General features: G+C 41.0%; 1 protein-coding gene across 17 annotated transcripts in view; it reads left to right on the forward strand.

Moving 5' to 3' along the window:
- Positions 1-18,612, forward strand: part of DMD (dystrophin) — a 2,147,259-nt gene that overhangs the window by 2,124,198 nt on the left and 4,449 nt on the right. For 5 of the 17 annotated variants that reach the window (XM_081564318.1, XM_081564320.1, XM_081564321.1 and 2 more), the window contains 2 exons: positions 5,445-5,537; positions 15,649-15,684. In XM_081564318.1, coding sequence (XP_081420444.1) covers positions 5,445-5,537; positions 15,649-15,684 — 129 coding nt within the window. Of the gene's footprint in view, positions 1-5,444; positions 5,578-15,648; positions 15,685-18,612 lie in introns of all 17 variants that reach the window. The other 12 variants (XM_081564319.1, XM_081564323.1, XM_081564331.1 and 9 more) reach the window with 4 other exon arrangements.

The following is an 18,612-nucleotide window of genomic DNA, read 5'->3' on the forward strand; positions in this document are numbered from 1 at the left end:
GGTCTTACTGTAAGCACAGGGAAGTATATTCAGTATCTTTTAATTACCTATAATGGAAAAGAATATGAAAAAGAAATATATATATATATATGAGTCCTCTTGCTGTATACCTGAAACTAACACAACATTGTAAATCAACTGTATTTAAATTTTAAGTTGCTAAGAGATTAAATCTTTTATTGTGATGAGAACTTTTAAGATTTATAACTATGGTGATGAATGTTATGTTACTGTGGTAATCAATTCACAGTATATACATATTTCAAATAATCATGTTGTATATCTCAAATTAATAAAATATTATATATCAATTAGATCTTAATAGAAATAAAAAATGAATAATAGCTACTAATTTCAGTATCTTTCATCACCATTCAACACAAACCAGCTAGTAATCAGCATCATCACTGTATACCATTAATATTTTAGAGAACTTAAACATAGTATTTTTATGTAGAATTGAAACCATCTAGAGCTTCCCTGGTGGCTCAGTGGTAAAGAACCAGCCTGCCAATGCAGGAGATGCAGGTTCAGTCCCTGGGTCCAGAAGATCCCCTGGAGAAGGAAATGGCAACCCACTCCAGTATTCTTGCCTGGGAAATTCAATGGACAGAGGAGCTTGGTGGGCCACAGTCCATAGAGTCACAAAGAGTCGGATAAGACTTAGTGACCAAACAACAACAAAAAACCGTCTATCGTCTATCCCAGATCATGATTTCAAAAAGTCATTGAAGGTAAGAATCAGGTACAGGATAAATCTTTTTTTTTCCCTTAAGAAAAACTAGAGAAAGGCAGGGACAACATAATAAGTTATCACACATCCAGTTGGAAATTAGTTAAAACAGAGTATGTGGTTTAGAGAAGTAATCCAAAGAAAAATAATGGTGGACATATTTGTTCATACACAGTCACCTTTTTTAAGAGAAAATAATGTTCTAATGGGCTTCCCTGGTAGCTCAGTTGGTAAAGAATCTGCCTGCAATGCTGGAAACCCCGGTTCGATTCCTGGGTCAGGAAGATCCCCTGGAGAAGGGAATGGCTACCCACTCCAGTATTCTGGCCTGGAGAATTCCATGGACTGTATAGCCCACGGGGTCGCAAAGAGTCAGACACAACTGAGTGACTTTCACTTTCACTTTACACAGCTTCCTTTTATATGAAGAGAAAACAGCAATAGTTCACTTGGGTGTAAAGAGAATAACGGGTATAAGGATTCTTGTGTCTCAGCTGCACCACTTCTGGCTAACGTCACTTTTGAAGCAAGTAAAATTATCATTTGAATTGACAGGCAAATCAGGTAGATGGGATCTCTTCCTTTCAAGAAAGCCTAAAACCATGGTAAATTTCAGAAGACTTGCAGAATGTCTTGCCCATAGCAAATGATTTCATTTCCTTTATCTCAGACTTAATTGAGCCATCTCCCTTTCTCTTCACTTCAGCAGTGTCTAGCATATTATACTATATCAGAGTGCTGTTTTAACTTTGACTATGTCTTTCCTTATTTGGAAACATTTATCTTTTTTAAATGTTTCTGTCATTTCTTTGGACCAACTTCAAACAAACCATGAAAACTAGGAGTAATAATGCAAAAAGGATTTTTATGGACATCTGTGGGAATTACCTTGCATTGGAAAATTGAAGTATTAATGCTAAAGAATTGCAATTAACTAAGTTAGAAATCCCTTAACCATTGGCAGTGCTATTTTAGCAGGCAGTGCATTGGTGAAGCAGGGATGACGGCTGGCCAAGTTCCCAGTGTACACAGTTGGGACTCAATAAATGTTTTCTTGTTGAACAGATGAGGGTTGTTTTGGTGGGAGGAGGTTTATGGTCACTAGTATTGTTGTTGGAGTCAGGAACATTTTGGAGTAGCCTGTAATATTGGTGGCTCTGACCATAAAGAATCTGCCTGCAATGCAGGAGACCCAGGTTTGATCCCTAGGTTGGGAAGATCCCCTGGAGAAGGGAATGGCTATCCACTCCAGTATTCTTGCCTGGAGAATTCCAGGGATAGAGGAGCCTGGTGGGCTACACTCCATGGGGTCACAAAGAGTCGGACATGACTAAGCGCCTAACACTTTCACATAATATTATAGCTACATATCAGCATATGATTAAGATAACCTGTAAACATTTGTATCTTGCTGGTTGAGTACATTAAAACAGAGTATACCAGTCAGCTATTGCTATGTAACAAAATAATCACAAAATTCTCAAGGTACGTATTTGTCATTCATGCATCTGTTGGTTGACTGGAGTTGTGCTGGAGCTCAACTAGCACAACTCCCAGTTGTGGGTTGGGGTCAAGTCTGTTTCACGTGTCTCTCATCCCCCTTGGGTCAGCAAACCACTGGATCCTATACTTCTTATGGCACATAAGCACAAGAAAGCAAGCCCAATCACCCAAGGACATTACAAGCTTCTGTTTCTGTCATATCTGCTAAAATCCCATTAACCAAAGCAGGGCATATGACCGTGTCCAAATTCCTGGGCCAGGGAAGCACGTGCCCTCTAATACTTGGTCACTTTACTTTGTATGCCCTAGCCAACTTCCTGGTCTTCTTGGAACAAGCCAGTCACACTCTCCCCTCAGAGTCTGCATTTGCTATATTCTCTCTGTCTGATGCACTCTTCCTTCAATTAACTACATGGCTCTAAGTCTTCTTTCTAATAACTACAGACCTTTAAGTCCCTAACATTTTAGCTCGCCTGCCCCTTATCAATGAGGACTTCTTAGACTCCCCTTTCTGCAGACTCTTCCTCACTGCCCTTCCCTGGCCCTCTTTTCTGAGGCCTGTATTCCTCCGTAAGAATGTGAGTTCCATGGAGACCAAGCATTTTAGTTGTGTATTGCTGTAATCCCAGTACTCAGAACCCGGGGTCTCCAACCTCCAGGATCTCATGCCTGATGATATGAGGTGGAGCTGATGTAATAAAAATAGAAATAAAGTGCACAATAAATGTAATGTGCTTGAATCATGTAGAAACCATCACCCCAACCGTGGTCTGTAGAAAAATTGTCCTCCATGAAATCGGTCTCTGGTGCCAAAAAGGTTGGGGACTGCTGCTCAGAGCAGTTGCCTGCCACATAGTTGGCTTTTGAGAAACATTTGAATTTATAAATAAATCTGTTTTGAAATATTTTTTAACATTTAAAATCTGGCTCAATGTTGAATAGTCCAGTGGCCTTACTTTAATTTCAGGTGTCATTTAGCTGTTTTCACTTTTCCAGTACAATCTGACAGAAAATATTAGGCTGTAAGCATTTTTCATTGGTTGATTCACCTCTGCTCATGCATATATATAATTCTGATTTTGGTTCTTAAAGGAGATTAGTTAAACCCAAAGGAGTTTCTGCTTACTGTGAAAATCTTAAGAACAGATTACATTTTACTTGTTTATGTTTACACCTAGGATGTAATAGGCCTTCAAAAACTGTTAGAATAGACACATTGATCACTGCCATGAAAGTTTCCACTGAAACCAAGAAGCCAAGTTTACATTCCTACTCAGACACATACCTTTGAGACTCATAGATGATAGTTATGACTGGTTGACATCATTAGGTTTATACCGTTTTTTGATCCTTGAAGTAATTCAGGGAGAAGAATGTCAGTCACTTCACTGAACTGCGTGTAAACCTTAATCACAGTCCAGTGGTGTTCCTAGAGCTCCAGCGTGAGGTAATTAAACTGTCAGAAATATTAACATTGCTGCTTATGAGTGTCTCTGTTGGTTCTGACTTAGTCTGTAATGTGTACAATCACTAAAGTTGACTTGATGCCATGAAAAATGCCTTATGTTCCCCAAATCAGCAAAATTTTGCAATTGGTAATGGAACCAAGAGATGTAATCAACCCTGCAGCTGTCAGCATCCTGTTCCTTCTGGCGATATTTCATTCATTCCATCTTTTTCAGATGATGGTAGTCTAAAAGCACAGGCAAGAAGAAACTACAGATGCTGAATTTCATTCTTTGATTTTTAAAGGCATGTATATGAGCAAGTAGTTTGTGCGTGTGGATGGATAAATATTCTAACTTCCTTTTCCACCTTATGACCTGAATTCTTTAGCAATCATTTCCTGTCCTTAGTACTTCAAAGAGGTTTCCTATGGTATGTTACCAGAAGACTCACTAAATCAGAGGGGTTTTTTGTCTCTCCCAGGTCCTTAGCCCTCCTTTCTAATAATGGTATACAGCCTCACATTCACCTTGCATATGATTTTATCTCAGTGGTGAGCATTGCCAGTGATTCTTCCAGCTTTTGCTTTAAGAAAGAAAAGGCAAAAACTTGGTAATAAATGCAGGGTTGTAATCAGAGATGAAATTCCAAGTGGCATAGACCAAAGGAAATGACAAGCATATTTAAGTCATTACATCACTGGCTCCCTTTTAAAGTCAGATGTGAACCTGAGATTGTCCTTAAGTGCGTCCATTATTGTTGATTTGCTGAAACAAGGTCTTGTTTTAAATGGAAGTGACAATGTACTGAACAAACAGAACTCAAAAACACGTTATTTTCACAGTTGGAAGATTGAATGTTATGAAAAATGACTTTCAGAGACCTTCAGAGTTCAAAATAATTTTGTTTGCTCTAAGAAATTTCTCCCTTACTGCAAATGCTATTTGAGGTGTATTTCCTTGACACACGAATAAAAAGTAGAGACACAGATCAACAAACTCTACATGGAGACTCCCATCTCCAGAAGACCATCCATGCCTAACCTCCTTTCTTTCCAAATCATCTTTCTGTCTTCACAGAAACAAATTCTCAAAAATTAAAAACAAGTTTCCCTTTGTAAGCCTCCAAAAACATAATTATGAAGTAACCCCATGTAACAAAGAGGAAAGGAACATAACTTCCCAGTATCTCCATATGTACAGTCCTTAAAACACCAATATTTCATTACCTTTATAGGTCACATGAAACTCTTATTTCTCCCTATTAACCTGGACTTCAAAGGTACTTGAGTTTTGTTTGTATTTTTTTGTTAAATGTCAAAGAAAAGAGTAGAAAAAATACATCAATGTCTCCACTCCTTACATTCATAAAGTGAATTCAAAATGTCACATTCTTCTTTTGTGTTGAAGAGACACACTGCAAGTGTGCACTAATCCTTTTTTTATTACAAAGAACAGCATTTTACATTTGTCAGTGGGGCATAAGCAACTTATGGCAACTTTATCTTAACTTCTAAGCAGGTACACAGTTTTCTTTTCCAAAGATAATGACGTACATAAATCCCTGCATGAAATTCTTCATCCCTTGAAGGAACTGCTCCCTAATTAGTAAGCTTGAGGGGTTATTTTTATTTCTGTTATTTATGAACAAGTGGCAAAGAATTTATGATGGATTTTAAAATGCTATCATGAACCTTGTCTCTAGTCTCACTGTTTTTTTCCTGAAGTGTAATTTGCCATTATTTGTGTTTGCTTTCATTTAGGCGAGGAAGACCTTCTCAGTCCTCCCCAGGACTCAAGCACAGGGTTAGAGGAAGTGATGGAACAACTCAACAACTCCTTCCCTAGTTCAAGAGGTAAGTGCCACGACTCGGAAGTCACACTGACTCACCGGAAGTAGACTACTCACTGCCATACACAACTGGCATGCGTAGTTTCCATGTTAACATAAACAAGTGCTGACAGAATGCCAATTTGGGATCATTGTGAGAAGAATTTCTTTTTGAATGTGAATTTCTGACTTGGAGTGTTTTGAATTCAAATAACCTGTTTCCAGAAATAAGAATACTAACTTAACATTTATAAGGTGTCTTCGTTGCTTGGCACGTTAGTCTGAAGAGTTAATTATGAGATAGCTTTTACTATGGAGCAATTATTAAGTGAGATTACAGATGAGGAAATTAATGCCTTGACGGTGCCTTTACCAGAGACATACAGCTGCCACGTGATACAGCAAAGTGCAGAGCATGCCTAGTGTACAGTAGTGGTGGGCACTTGAGCTTGCAATCTGATGCCCTTTATGTATATTTCAAAACTGTATCTTACCCCTTCATTTAAATGTAAGTACAGTTAAATATATATGTACTAGTTTGTTTTTTTTTTTTCACTTCCTTAGATAGAATACAATTTTCACAAAGAAAAGCATTAGTTTCTTGGACTATTTTTCTTGGTTCATTGCCCTAACATAAAACAAAGTCACTGACCCACTCCCCCTTCAGTGAATAAAAAGAATGGCAGAGAGCATGTGGACAAGAGTCAATAATATTGTATTGCAAATGTGAAAATTGCTAAGAGTGAAAGTCTTAGGAGTTCTCATCGCAAGAGAAAAACCTGTAACTTTGTATGGTGACAGATGGTAAATAGACCTATTAGGGTGATCATTTCACAATGCATACAAATGTCAAATCACTAGGTTGTACACCTGATACTAATATAATGTCATATGTCAGTTATACTTCAATGAAAAAAAAAAAAACATAATGGCAGCAGTCACCTGTGAGCACATAGAAGGAAATTCTAGAGAAGCCAAGGGGAGAAAGCACAAGGCTCTGTGGCCAGTGATTGGCACCCCTAATGGGCAGCCAAGGAGGGAAGGGCAACAGATAATAGGGCTATTTGTTCCTCTCCATAAGGGCAATGAGGAGGGTGTTTGCAGTCCTATGTTTTTCCTATCTTTTTGTTCAGTGTCAGTTAACAATGGCCATTTCCCAGCTATTTGATGTGCGTGTGAGCGTTCTGCAATGCACATTAAAAGCAATAACGTTCTGATAGAGCGTTGCTAAGGAACCGTTAAGGGGAAGCTAATTTTAAATGTCTGCACCAGCCATCTTTTCACTGCTGAGTGCCTCTGACGTGTTGATTTTAAGAGATAAAATTCTTGTGTCTTCCACCCACTTCCTTATCCCCCACCTGGCCAGCCTGTTCTCCATCCTGCCTTCACTGTCTACCTAGATGGCCTGATTCATAACAAGAAGACCGCATGCTGGTCTGACCGAAATCAAATGCATTCACCTTTATCCTGCCTCCTGTCGCTAGTGCCTACTATGTGCCAGCAGAGGTGTTAGGGATGCAAAGGAGAAATGCCAAGCTCTTGCCGTCAAGGTGCTTATGGTCAACTGGGGACACAGGCCTCCCAGACGTTCAAATTACGGCACAATTAACTGTATTACTCCTATGATGGAGACATCTGTGCCTTGAGAGAACCCTAGAAACACCCTTCGAGATAAAGAGGGCATCAGCTTCAAGCAGAGCAAGGGTCTTCCTCAAGATCACACAGCTCCTCATGGGCCCAGTGCTGTGGAGCCCAACTCTCACACACATTTCACTGACCCCAGCTTTCTCTTGAAGGTCACAGACCTGCGTCTCATCCCAAGTCCTTGGTCTGAAAGCTTGTTTACTGATTCTGTGGGAAGTTAGTGGTCACCTCGGGCATTTCTTTCACATCCAAACCACTAGAGTAGATCCAAGGAGAGACTGGAGCAGGGTGCCGGGCCTCTGCTTCCCCAGTGGCAGACTTTTCATACCCATACCGGGTCCCTGGCCATCCTGATTATCTTAAGGTGAGAGCTAGGCACCCTCTCCCTGCATCCCCCTCTTAAAGTACTTGAGGCTAAACAGCACAGCAGTGTGAAAGACCAGAAATACACCTCCTCTGATAGGGTATTTGGCAGTCAGCCTCTGATCTTACATTCACTTGTATGATGGTAATTTACTTACATGGAAACCTGGGAACCTCTCTTCAGGCCGCCTGGTTAGTGTTTACTAAATTAGTGCTTATGGAAGCATTTCATCCCCTGAGTGCTCATTGGACTTCTCATATAGGGCATAAGCAGGCTTTGTCTGAAACCAATTCCATTAACCAAGTTCCTACTTACTCAACAGTACCCTGGTGGCCTGAGAGAATTCATTCATTGTCCTGAAACAGACACAATCAAATCAACAAACAAACACAGAACAAGAGAGTAGATAAGGTGCTGGAAGAGCTGACTGGTCTTTCTGTGATGCGATGACCCTGACTTTTTTTTTTTGTTAATTCCTACCAAATTTTACCTTATCATAGGCCCTTTATGATTTTGCACCCATTGCAATATGTAGGTTCTTTTTCCCACACTGCCAAACAGTTCTCATATACCAGCAGGTATATGCTGCAGATATATGCTCCAGTTCAGCTCAGTTCTGACTCTTACCTACCCAGAGACAGGATCAAAGTCCACAGGTTAAGGTCTCAGTCCCACAAGACAGCTCCTCCTCTCCTCACTTCAGAATGCCAGTTTTAAGTCTGAGTTGTCTGTTGGGTTTCTGACCCACTGGCTATACACTAAAGATTCCAACAACCTGCTCTTTGGGTCAATTAATTTGCCAGAGCAGCACACAGAACTCAGAGAAACATTTTCCTTACTAGATCATGGGTAAGTGATAGAAAGATATAATCAGAAACAGCCAGATGGAAGAGATGCATAGAGCAAGGCATGGGGAAAGGGGGTGGAGCTTCCATGCCCTCCCTGAGCTCACCACTCTCCCCACTTTGTCTCCACATGTTCACCAGCCAGGAAGCTCTCCAAACCCTGTTCTTTCCAGTTTATGTGGAGGCTTCATTACATAGGTGTGACTGATTAAATCATTGGCCATTGGTGATTAAAGTTAACCTCCAGCCCCTCCCCTCTGAGCTCCCTGGTGGCTCAGTGGTAAACAATCTGCTTACAGTGCATAAGCCACAGGTTCGATCCCTGGGTTGGGAAGATCCCCTCGAGGAGGGCTTGACAACCCACTCCAGTATGCTTGCCTGGAGAATTCCATGGACAAAGGAGCCTGGCGGGCTAAAGTCCATGGGGTTGCAAACAGTCAGACACAACTGAAGCGATTGAGCACGCAGGCATGTCCTCTCCTTTTCCTAGAGGTCAGGGGGTAGGACTCAAAGTTCCAACTCTCTCATCACTTGATTGGCTCCCCTGGCAACCAGCAGCCATCCAAAAGTCACCTCAGTAGCACATAACAAAAGACACTTTGCTGCTGCTGACCGCAGGAAATTCCAAGGGTTTTAAGAGTATTGTGCCTTGAAGAGGGATGAAGACTAAATATATATTTCCTGTTATATGTCACAGTATCACACCTATCTGTGCATAAATTTAAATGGATGAAATGGCTTCTCATTGTAAAAAGGCTGATGATCAATGCATTCTAAAAAGTGGTTTTTCAAGCATCTAGATCCCAGACAGGTGGGAACCAGAAGGTTGATGATGCTGACTCCCAATTACCTCACCACCAACCAATCAGAAGAACGTCCATGAGCTTATCACACACACAAACCCCCTCCCTCACCCTGTCTTTATAAACCTTTTGCTGAAAGCCTTGGAGGAGTTCAGGTCTTTTAAGCACTAGTTATCCTGGACTCCTGGCTTGGCTCCCTGCAATAAAGCAATTCTTTGCTACTTCACCCAAAAAAATAAAAATTATAAAAGTGGATTTTTGGATACTTTATTTCTAACTAAAGGCATTTTTTTTAATATTCAAAGAGTGGATAATATATACATACACATACATATATATGTGTGTGTGTGTGTGTGTGTATATATATATATATAGATAGATATAGATATAGATATATATAGTAAGATTTAGTGGGAATATGTTAACAATTGGTAGATACATTGATATTAAGTCAAAAATCTTGAGATTCTTAATGTCTCAGGATTAGAGACTCTCCCAAATTGGAAGGGCCTTGAAAGATCATTTTTGCATCTTTGATATTCAAAACAATGGCTTTTGATCTTTTCTGATCATTATCCATAATAGAAACATATTACCTCTCAGACTGGGGTAAAGATACAAGTTATTTGTGTGTGTATGTACACACATATATGTATGTACCCCTGTATATATACCACACATATACGTATGTACTCACATATACACACAAAGATCAGAAACAAAAGTTTCATGACAATACTTTCTTTACTACATACAATTCACACTGTTTCTGTTTTATGTATTTAAAAATAAAATGCTGGTTGCAACCCATTATATTGATTTCTGGTCCAGTGGTTTAAAAACACTGTTCCCTAGCAGTTGAAAAACCTTCATACTGCTATCTCTGCTTCACTAATAACAAAGGAACTGGTGAATGACTCAACCAAGGGCAGGGAGCTGAAATAGTTTGCGTAGAATTAGGACTCAAAGTCTAGTTCTTTTAGTTCCACATACTATGATCCATAATCGAGCACACTATTCCCCACACTTATTTTAAAGATCTGTAAAATTAAAATACAGGTACTATATTTATTGAAAACAATCTGTGTGTAAGTGGACCCACGCAGTTCAGACCCATGTTGTTTAAAGGTCAACTGCAGTCTTATATTAATAAAGAAACAAGCAAGATCCATGCATTGAAAAAATTAGAACAGACATACAAAATTAAATATTGCATTTTCACCAGAAAAAAAAAATACTGCTCTAACTGATCTCAGCTTTCCTGACCCAGGTGAATATATTTTTTGAAAAAGTGACGTTTTAAAAGTTTCACCATGGAAGTTTCTGCCAAGACCTGGCTAGTGTCTTAGAGAACGCTGGATTTTTCATCTAAGTCTGCCATCCACATTCCCATTGGTGTATTACAAAAAGTGAAGTTCATGCTTGCTACAGCTGTCTTGGACAGCTGTTTGCATAACTTAAAACAGATGTCAGACCCAAAGGTCTGACATTTAGTGGAAAACTGCTATTAAATACCACCTCATGGTTTCCTTAACCCTGCTAGGTAATTGCCCACAGAGGAAAAGACTTTTTAGTATTATGTTTTTCATAAATATAAAGCATATAAATAGGGGAGCGTGTACTTTAAATTCACAACTTTTTTGTTACATTTTCCCACAGTTTTGACTTAGCAGTAACTCTTCAGGTATCAGCTAATCTTCACCATTCCACTAGAAGTACCTGAATACCCAAAGGAGGTAAGAGCCTCCTTCAGTTGAGCTTCAGCTTTTATCTTGATGGCCTTGCTAAACTCTTCTACGAATTAATAAAGGGAGCTGCCTGCTCCTCCGCTTAGTGATCAGGTGATAGTCAGCACAACCCCGTCTCAGAGTGGCTCTAAACTGCAGGGAGTTCACACTGAGAATGTGTGCATGTTTAGCTTTGTGATCCTATCTTTCCTGTTGAATATCTAGCTCTGGTTAGTTACTCACAACCACTGGAGGAGCTTGAGGGCCTTGGTGTATTTTAAACCCAGAATGTTAGCCAATTTGTAGTTAACCTATTTAATCTACCTATATAATCTCTCCCTGGGTCTATAAATGGAGGAGTTGAACTCTACTGTAATAAGAATCATTATCTACCATAAGACAATTTCTAAATCCCCAACATCATTCTATAGGAATGCTACCTGGTTAGAACGAACAACATCATTTTAATATCAACTCTTGAAGCAATTTGTCCACACATCTCTGATCATTTAGCAGTCAAACAAAGAGCTTTTTTGATGCATGTGCATTCGTGAAAGAAAATGCTTCCCTAGTCTGGGTTTGTATTGGCCCCTGTAAAAATGAGGTGTCACTGTCCATATAGATTAATGATAGGATCCCAGATAAGTTCTTAGTGCAGTGAGACAACTCAGGAAGCAGTCAGCACTGTTAGTCAGGTCTGTCTGCTGCCTGTATCATCTTTTACCTGCTGACCTGTGCTACATTATTTTTATCCCCAACAGCCCATGCCATCCTTTCTCTCTCTCATACTCCCCCTCCGAGATAAGCCCACATACAGTCTGTTAAATGCCTCTAAATTAGCAACCCAACAGCTCTGCAAAACCTACAATTCAAGCCTTGTCTGTGGTTCTTTCATGGAAGAGCAACAGAAAGCCTGCAGATGGATGGAAGCATCCTAGTCCTGGGCCCCCTTGTGGCCCCCTTCTCTTTCCTCTCAGCTTCCAGAAAGGAGCCAAGGTCCTTTATATCAGGGGTCAGTGAACTGTAGTCTGTGGGCCAAATCTGGCTCACTACCTGCCTTTATAACTAAGCTGTCATCATAACACAGCCACCCCCACTCGTTTACAAATTGTCTATGGAGGCTTTCTCACTCCAAGAGCAGATAGTTGTGCCAGAGCTGAAGAGCTGCTCCAGAGACCATGTGACTGGCAAAGCCTGAAATACTTACTGTCTGGCCCTTTATAGAGCAACTTTGCCAACTCCAGCTTTACATGATTACATTGTTGTCCACTCTTGCTCATGATGTATGTACAGTCACAGATTTCAGTGCTGATCAACTTTCAGCTCAGCAAAACTGTGCCTCTGAATTGATTTATACATTTATATCCATGTTCACCAAAGACCCTGCATTTTCAATCAACTATAGCCATTTCAGTCTTCTTTCACTTGTAATGAAACAGAGATCCTTAAAAGGGACTCATTCTTCTTGAACTTTTAAGAACAGTCAGTGAATTGAGATACAGAAGCTAATAAAGATACCCAGAAACAGAAACATCCCGGGACTGTGACTCTGAACAATGAATTACAGCCAATCATCTCGGGTTCCCACTGCCTGAGGAAACGCGACTTCTCCAGACCTGACCAAGCCCTTTATTTAGACTCAGGACTCCACGACACACTTCCCCTTTCTCTTGATTCATTTCCTGACAGACAGCATACCACATTGCCAGATGGACCCCCTAACCCAAGGTCTAAGGAAACTCATTTCCAAAGAATGTGTTTTTGCAATGCAACTTTTATCTGGTACTTGATTTATTGGTAAAGATTTTTTTAATGACACAACCAGTGAGCCTCTGTTTTGCCAGCATAGAAACTACTCCTGATACAAGCAGAAAACATGTGTTTTAAGTCTTTTTAAACACAAAGCGGACCTCCCTTTGTACTATACTAATGGGCACACCAGGACCCAAAGTGACGAGGGAGGGTTTTTGAAAGAACTTAGGGATCATGTAAGTTGGAGAGGTCCATTTCACAGAAAGCATGGCTTTTGAAGAGGTGCCTGAAACAATCCAAAGCATCCGCTGCAGCTTCAGCAGTGACCAGTTGATCCTGAGCTCTGAGTATGGCTTGGTGAAGAATTAATCAAGATCTGTAACCTTTATCATTCTAGTAACTATAATTACATTCCAGAACTAAATCACATTGCTTTCTAACAACCCTGACCTTCCTAAGGTTCTGAAGTCTTTAAAAATACGCCCAACTCAAGGACCTACTGTATAGCATAGGGAACCAGACTCATTATTTTGTAATAACTTCTGTGGGAAAAGAATCAGAAAAACAATATATAGGGACTTCCCTGGTGGTCCAGCAGTTAAGACTTCATCTTCCAATGCAAGGGGTATGGGTTCGATCCCTGACGGGGAAACTAATATCTCAGATGACTGGCGGCAAAAAAAAAAAAAAAAAAAAAAAAAATCCAAAACATAAAAAAGAAGCAATATTGTAACAAATTCCATAAAAACTTTAAAAATGGTCCATATCAAAAAATTCTTTAAAAAAAACTTACCCCCCAAAAAAGAATAAATAACTGTATATATAGATATATATAGAGAGATACACACACACACACACACACACACACACACACACACACACACACACACACACACACACACACACACAGCTTCCCAGGTGGCTCAGTAGTAAAGAATCCACCTGCAGTGCAGGAGACAAAGGAGACTTGTGTTCCATCCCTGGATCAGGAAGATAACCTGGAGAAGGAAATGGCAACCCACTCCAGTATTCTTGCCTGGGAAATCCCATGGACAGAGGAGCCTGGCAGGTTACAGTCCGTGGGGTCGCAAAGAGTCAGACACAACTTAGTGACTGAACAACCACCACAACATACATACATACATATACATATACATATACATATACATATACATATATATATATATGAACCACTTTACTATATACATGAAACTAACACAACATTGTAAATCAACTATACTTAAATTTAAAAAATAGAAAAATAGACCCAAGTTACAAGCCAGAACCAGTGAGCAGCCCTTGGCATCCAAGCTAAAGGACAGCAAACAAGGCCAAGTGTCCGAAAACATCAAAGGACTCTTGGCTATGACCTAGTGTGGCGACCTTCCTACCTTAGTTCACCTGGCAGTTACCAAATACCCACAGTGTCAAGGTACAGCAGAGGGATCAGGGATCGAGAGGTAGGTGAGCAACATGTGGACCTGCCTTCAAGGAGCCCATAGTCTTATAGGGGAAGAGAGCTAATTCTACCACCAGACAGTATAACCATGAAGTAAAAGATTTCTTTTTCATTTTGCCAGTGGTGTCAAGGAGAATAGATGACTCATTCACGCTGGGTTTGGGCCCTCAAAGATGATGCTGTTTCCCCTTTTCCTTTTTCCCATTGTCTGCTATGGTCCTACTGCTGGAAACACCCACAACTGTGGAGCCAGTATTTTTTTGTCTCTCTCTCTTTTCTGATTTGAAGAGCATCGTGAATACCTTGACCATGTATATTACATCGTCATGCCTGCCATTTTTGTATCCCCAAGAAAGGGCTGACTCAGGAAAATTCAGAAGGAAGCCAGAGGCAGGAGAAGGTCATACGTAGAAAACCTTTACCTGTATGCTAGAAGTTCAACCCTAGGCTTGAGTTTTGAAAGCTTTCTTCTGGATGAGTAACTCCAGACCTCTTTGCTCTCTACAAAGAATCCCGGAGTCGTAGGTCCTTTTGGAGCCACTGACCATGGTGTGTTGGGAGGAGGGGCTCTGCTCTGCTTATATCTTGCTTTACATACTGGATTCCAGAGAAGATTGTTTTAGGAAATATCCCACTATTAAAGCCAAAGTTTAACAACCAGTACTTCACTTTGAGGTACCCTGGAGATAAAAAGGGGATTACGTGCCCGAGATGTGCCAGGTACGATCAGCAGTCCCTCGTTTTCTGTCCAGTTGTAAATACTAGCATAGCAAAATTTTCTCAGCACAGCCTGCTTTTCGAAAACACATAACCGCATGTACATAAGATTCTAGAAAACCAACAAGGCCAGGGGGGTCTGTGGCTGACCCTCCAGGCTCCTGGGATCTGCTGAATCATGAGGTGGAAGGTGAAGGCTCATTGCTGAATCATGCTCCATGGCTTGCCCATAGTGGGACTTAACTCCTTCCGGCTTTGTTTCCATTTTCTCCAATGCCCCCAGTCCCGTGACAGACATGTTGGGCTCCTATCAGAACAAGTTCTCCCGAGAGGATGGGGTCTAGGCTCTAAGAAGCAGTGTTCCACCTTGCTTTCACAGTGCAGATTTTTGGCACCCCAAACCAACTCCGTATGGTTTGGTGTGTTGCTTGTCAAGTGGACAATCAAGAGATTCTGAGATTTTTGGCTAGTAAACTTGAGATTTGACAGTTGCCCTTGAAAACAATGCTCAGCTTGTCAGGTTTCCCTGCCGAGCCAGCTTTCATCCACTTAAACACATGAGCTCTATGGATCCGCTGAGTGATGTCTCCTGGATCATGTTATCTGTTTACACCGATTTTAAGTGTACGTAAAGGTTATTTGACTGGATGTGTCTTTTGGGTTTTTTGTTTCTGTTTTGTTTTGTTTTTTTCCAGAAGGGGATAAATGAATTGTCATCTCAACATTTGTTTGGTAAAAGAAGCAAATTGGTATGAAACTGTGTATTTATGCATGTTTTTTTTTCCTTTCTGATATCTCTGCCTCTTCCTCTCTCTATTATTAAAGGAAGAAATACCCCTGGGAAGCCAATGAGAGAGGTTAGTGAGATTCAGGCTCACAGCCATGGCTTCTGTCTGTCTCATCCCGCTTTCTATGTTTGGTGTCTGTGTAAGAATTGTGTGCGTGCACGCGCATGTGTGTATTACATGTGTCATCATGTAAGGATGGTAGTCACCTCTCCACTTGCAGCTCATGAGGAACATGCCTCAAATGTTCATGGCCATTGTCATCACCATGACAACAGGACCAAGGGTTGGGGGAACAGGACTCTCTTAAAGGGCAACCCTTCATAGTCCCTAAGTTGGAATCCTGAAGTTCATCATCTGTTGCCATTTGCAACACAAACAAAATCTTCACAATACATTTAGCCTCGCACATAGTTGATGAGTCATAAAGCTTCCTTCCACTTCCAAGATCCTAGTGTTTTCTGCCAGTGCCCTTGGTTTTTATTCTTTTGGGATGACTTCATTTTGTTTTCATTTTCTTTTTCCTGGTTCCTACACTCTCTCTTTCCCACTTTAGCTAACATTTTTTTTTCGAGCACTTACTGTATGCCAAAGAATTTTCTAAGCACTTGCCATCTTTTTCATTATGTAATCTTCACAACAAGCCTCTGAGGTAGGTACTTGTATCAACCCCGTTTTAAAGATAAGGAAACTGAGTCAATAAACGGGTAAGCAGGGTGTCCAAGGTGACAGAGCCAGGATTTGAATGCAGGCAGTCTGGGTCCAGAGCCACACTCTTAACTATGTGCTTTACTGCCACTTAGAAAATGATGTGTGAAAAGCATATGACATCTCAACTTGCTCATTAGAGGAGTTTGTTTGTTTGTTTTTAACTTGGCATCTGGAGCCAAATAGACCCACACCCAGTCAGGAATAAAAAGTGAATTTTGGAGTCTAGAGGGACTTTTTTAATGCCTTTTATAGGTAGCTGCTGCTGTTGCTAAGTCGCTTCAGTCGTGTCCGACTCTGTGCTACCCCATAGACGGCAGCCTACCAGGCTCCCCCATCCCTGGGATTCTCCAGGCAAGAACACTGGAGTGGGCTGCCATTTCCTTCTCCAATGCGTGAAAGTGAAGTCGCTCAGTCATGTCTGACTCTTAGCGACCCCATGGACTGCAGCCCACCAGGCTCCTCCGTCCATGGAATTTTCCAGGCAAGAGTACTGGAGTGGGGTGCCATTGCCTTCTCCATTTTTATAGGTAGGGTAGGTACAGTGTTATCACTGAATGTGGTTTGAGGTTTAATAGTAAAGGCCACTTCCTTCTGCATACTACCCGGAATATTATCAACACTGAATTACCTCACGAAATGACATGTTGAGTGACAGCCCAAATGAAACAAGATCGTGCTTACCAAGAGTTGAGTATGAAGGAAGCGAGAAGGAATGCTCTCCCATGGGTGGCAATAGCATACACTCTGGTGGGAGACAGGCTGGATGGGTGGGCAGTCCTTAGGAGAGGGTTCTGAATCCTTAGCAACAGCATGGACAAGAGTAGCCACTGATTCATTTAAATGTAAGGAGTCATACTGGAAATTCTGCCAATGCCATGCCATGCAGGTCTAATCGACTGAATGATCCTCCAGTGTGTTTCTACCTGTACTCCCTTCCAAGGCTTGTGGGGTCTGAGGGAGGGGAGTGGTGGGCTGGGAGGAGAAACAGGAAACCTGAATCTGTGAAGTATTGATGCTCCTGACTGTTTGCCTTCTAATGTGAGACTTCTTGGGTTCACTCTGATGGTAAGTTCCCCTTAAAATTTATTTTAACTTGTGGTAAAAAGTTGCACTGTATGTTTTTAACCACCCTGAACATATGTCTCTTATGAATGACTTTTAGAAAAGACCAGCACATGTAATGGAAGTCCCACCGGCATGAGGAAACTCTACTACCTGAGGTGTATTACAGTCAGACAAGTTTCCAGGAAGTCAGGGAATCAAAATAATAGTGATGTTTTTTATTGTTATGAAAATAACCCCCAAAGGTACAGTAGACCAGATATTTTTTTCCAAGATTAAATTCTGGAAGGAGAGAAGATAAGCACATTTCACCATGGTATTCTGGCTGTTCCTTTGGCCAGTTGAATGCTCACCATTTCTTTGGGAATGGTGTTTTTTAAAAAAAACAGAGTGCCAGATTGCTATTGAGGTCTTGGGGCTCTGCCAGAAATTCTCAGTTCCAATCACTGCAGCAGACAGCTCCCTGAGGCAGAGGTGGCGTGTGCAACTCAACGTGTCACAGTTGGCGCCGACTCGGAAAAACATACAGCTAGCCTAATGTTAAATGCACGGTGCCTTTCTCGACAACAGTCCTTGCTTAAGAATGGATGAAATGAGTACTTTCTATAGACAAATTTTTCGGTCTACTTGTGCCTGAAGCTCATCGCAGATGTCTGAATCCCACCTGTTTTTCAGGGCCTCTAGTGCTGCTAGTTACGAGATTTTCATTTTGGCTTTAGAACAATCTGTCAGGTGAAATGAAGGCTCTCACCAGTCTGCTGCCTTCCACACATGGATAATAGACGTGGGATACAAACCTTTATTTTCTGTGTCCCTACTTGTGTGTGGTTTTATGCCTCCAGCAGGTTCCGGTGTATGATTCTTCAGGGCAGTATTTCGAGCAAGAGAATTGTTTTTTCTGGCTCGAAGGAAAAGCTCCATGGAAAACTGGAGAATTGTTTTTCTGGCGAAATGGGTATAGGTAAACACAGTCATGAAAGGCATCATATAGATACATTCATTTTTTTGGACAGCCATGAGGTCATTTGTGAACATTTAACCATCTGGATAGGTTAACGGTCACCTAACATTTTGTGGGAGTGTGTGTAGTGTATTAAGAACCATGACCCTCTGCTTGACCTGGTAACTTTGTAAACAGCAGATACCCCTAGAACTTAGGCCTCTTAAGAGACCCAAGACTTTTTCTTCCAGGTAGTAACTGAACACCATTTTGAGTAGGAAAAGCACCACC

Source organism: Giraffa tippelskirchi, chromosome X, assembly GCF_054371585.1.
Source record: "Giraffa tippelskirchi isolate mGirTip1 chromosome X, T2T-mGirTip1v1.2.pri, whole genome shotgun sequence".
NCBI lineage: Eukaryota > Metazoa > Chordata > Mammalia > Artiodactyla > Giraffidae > Giraffa > Giraffa tippelskirchi.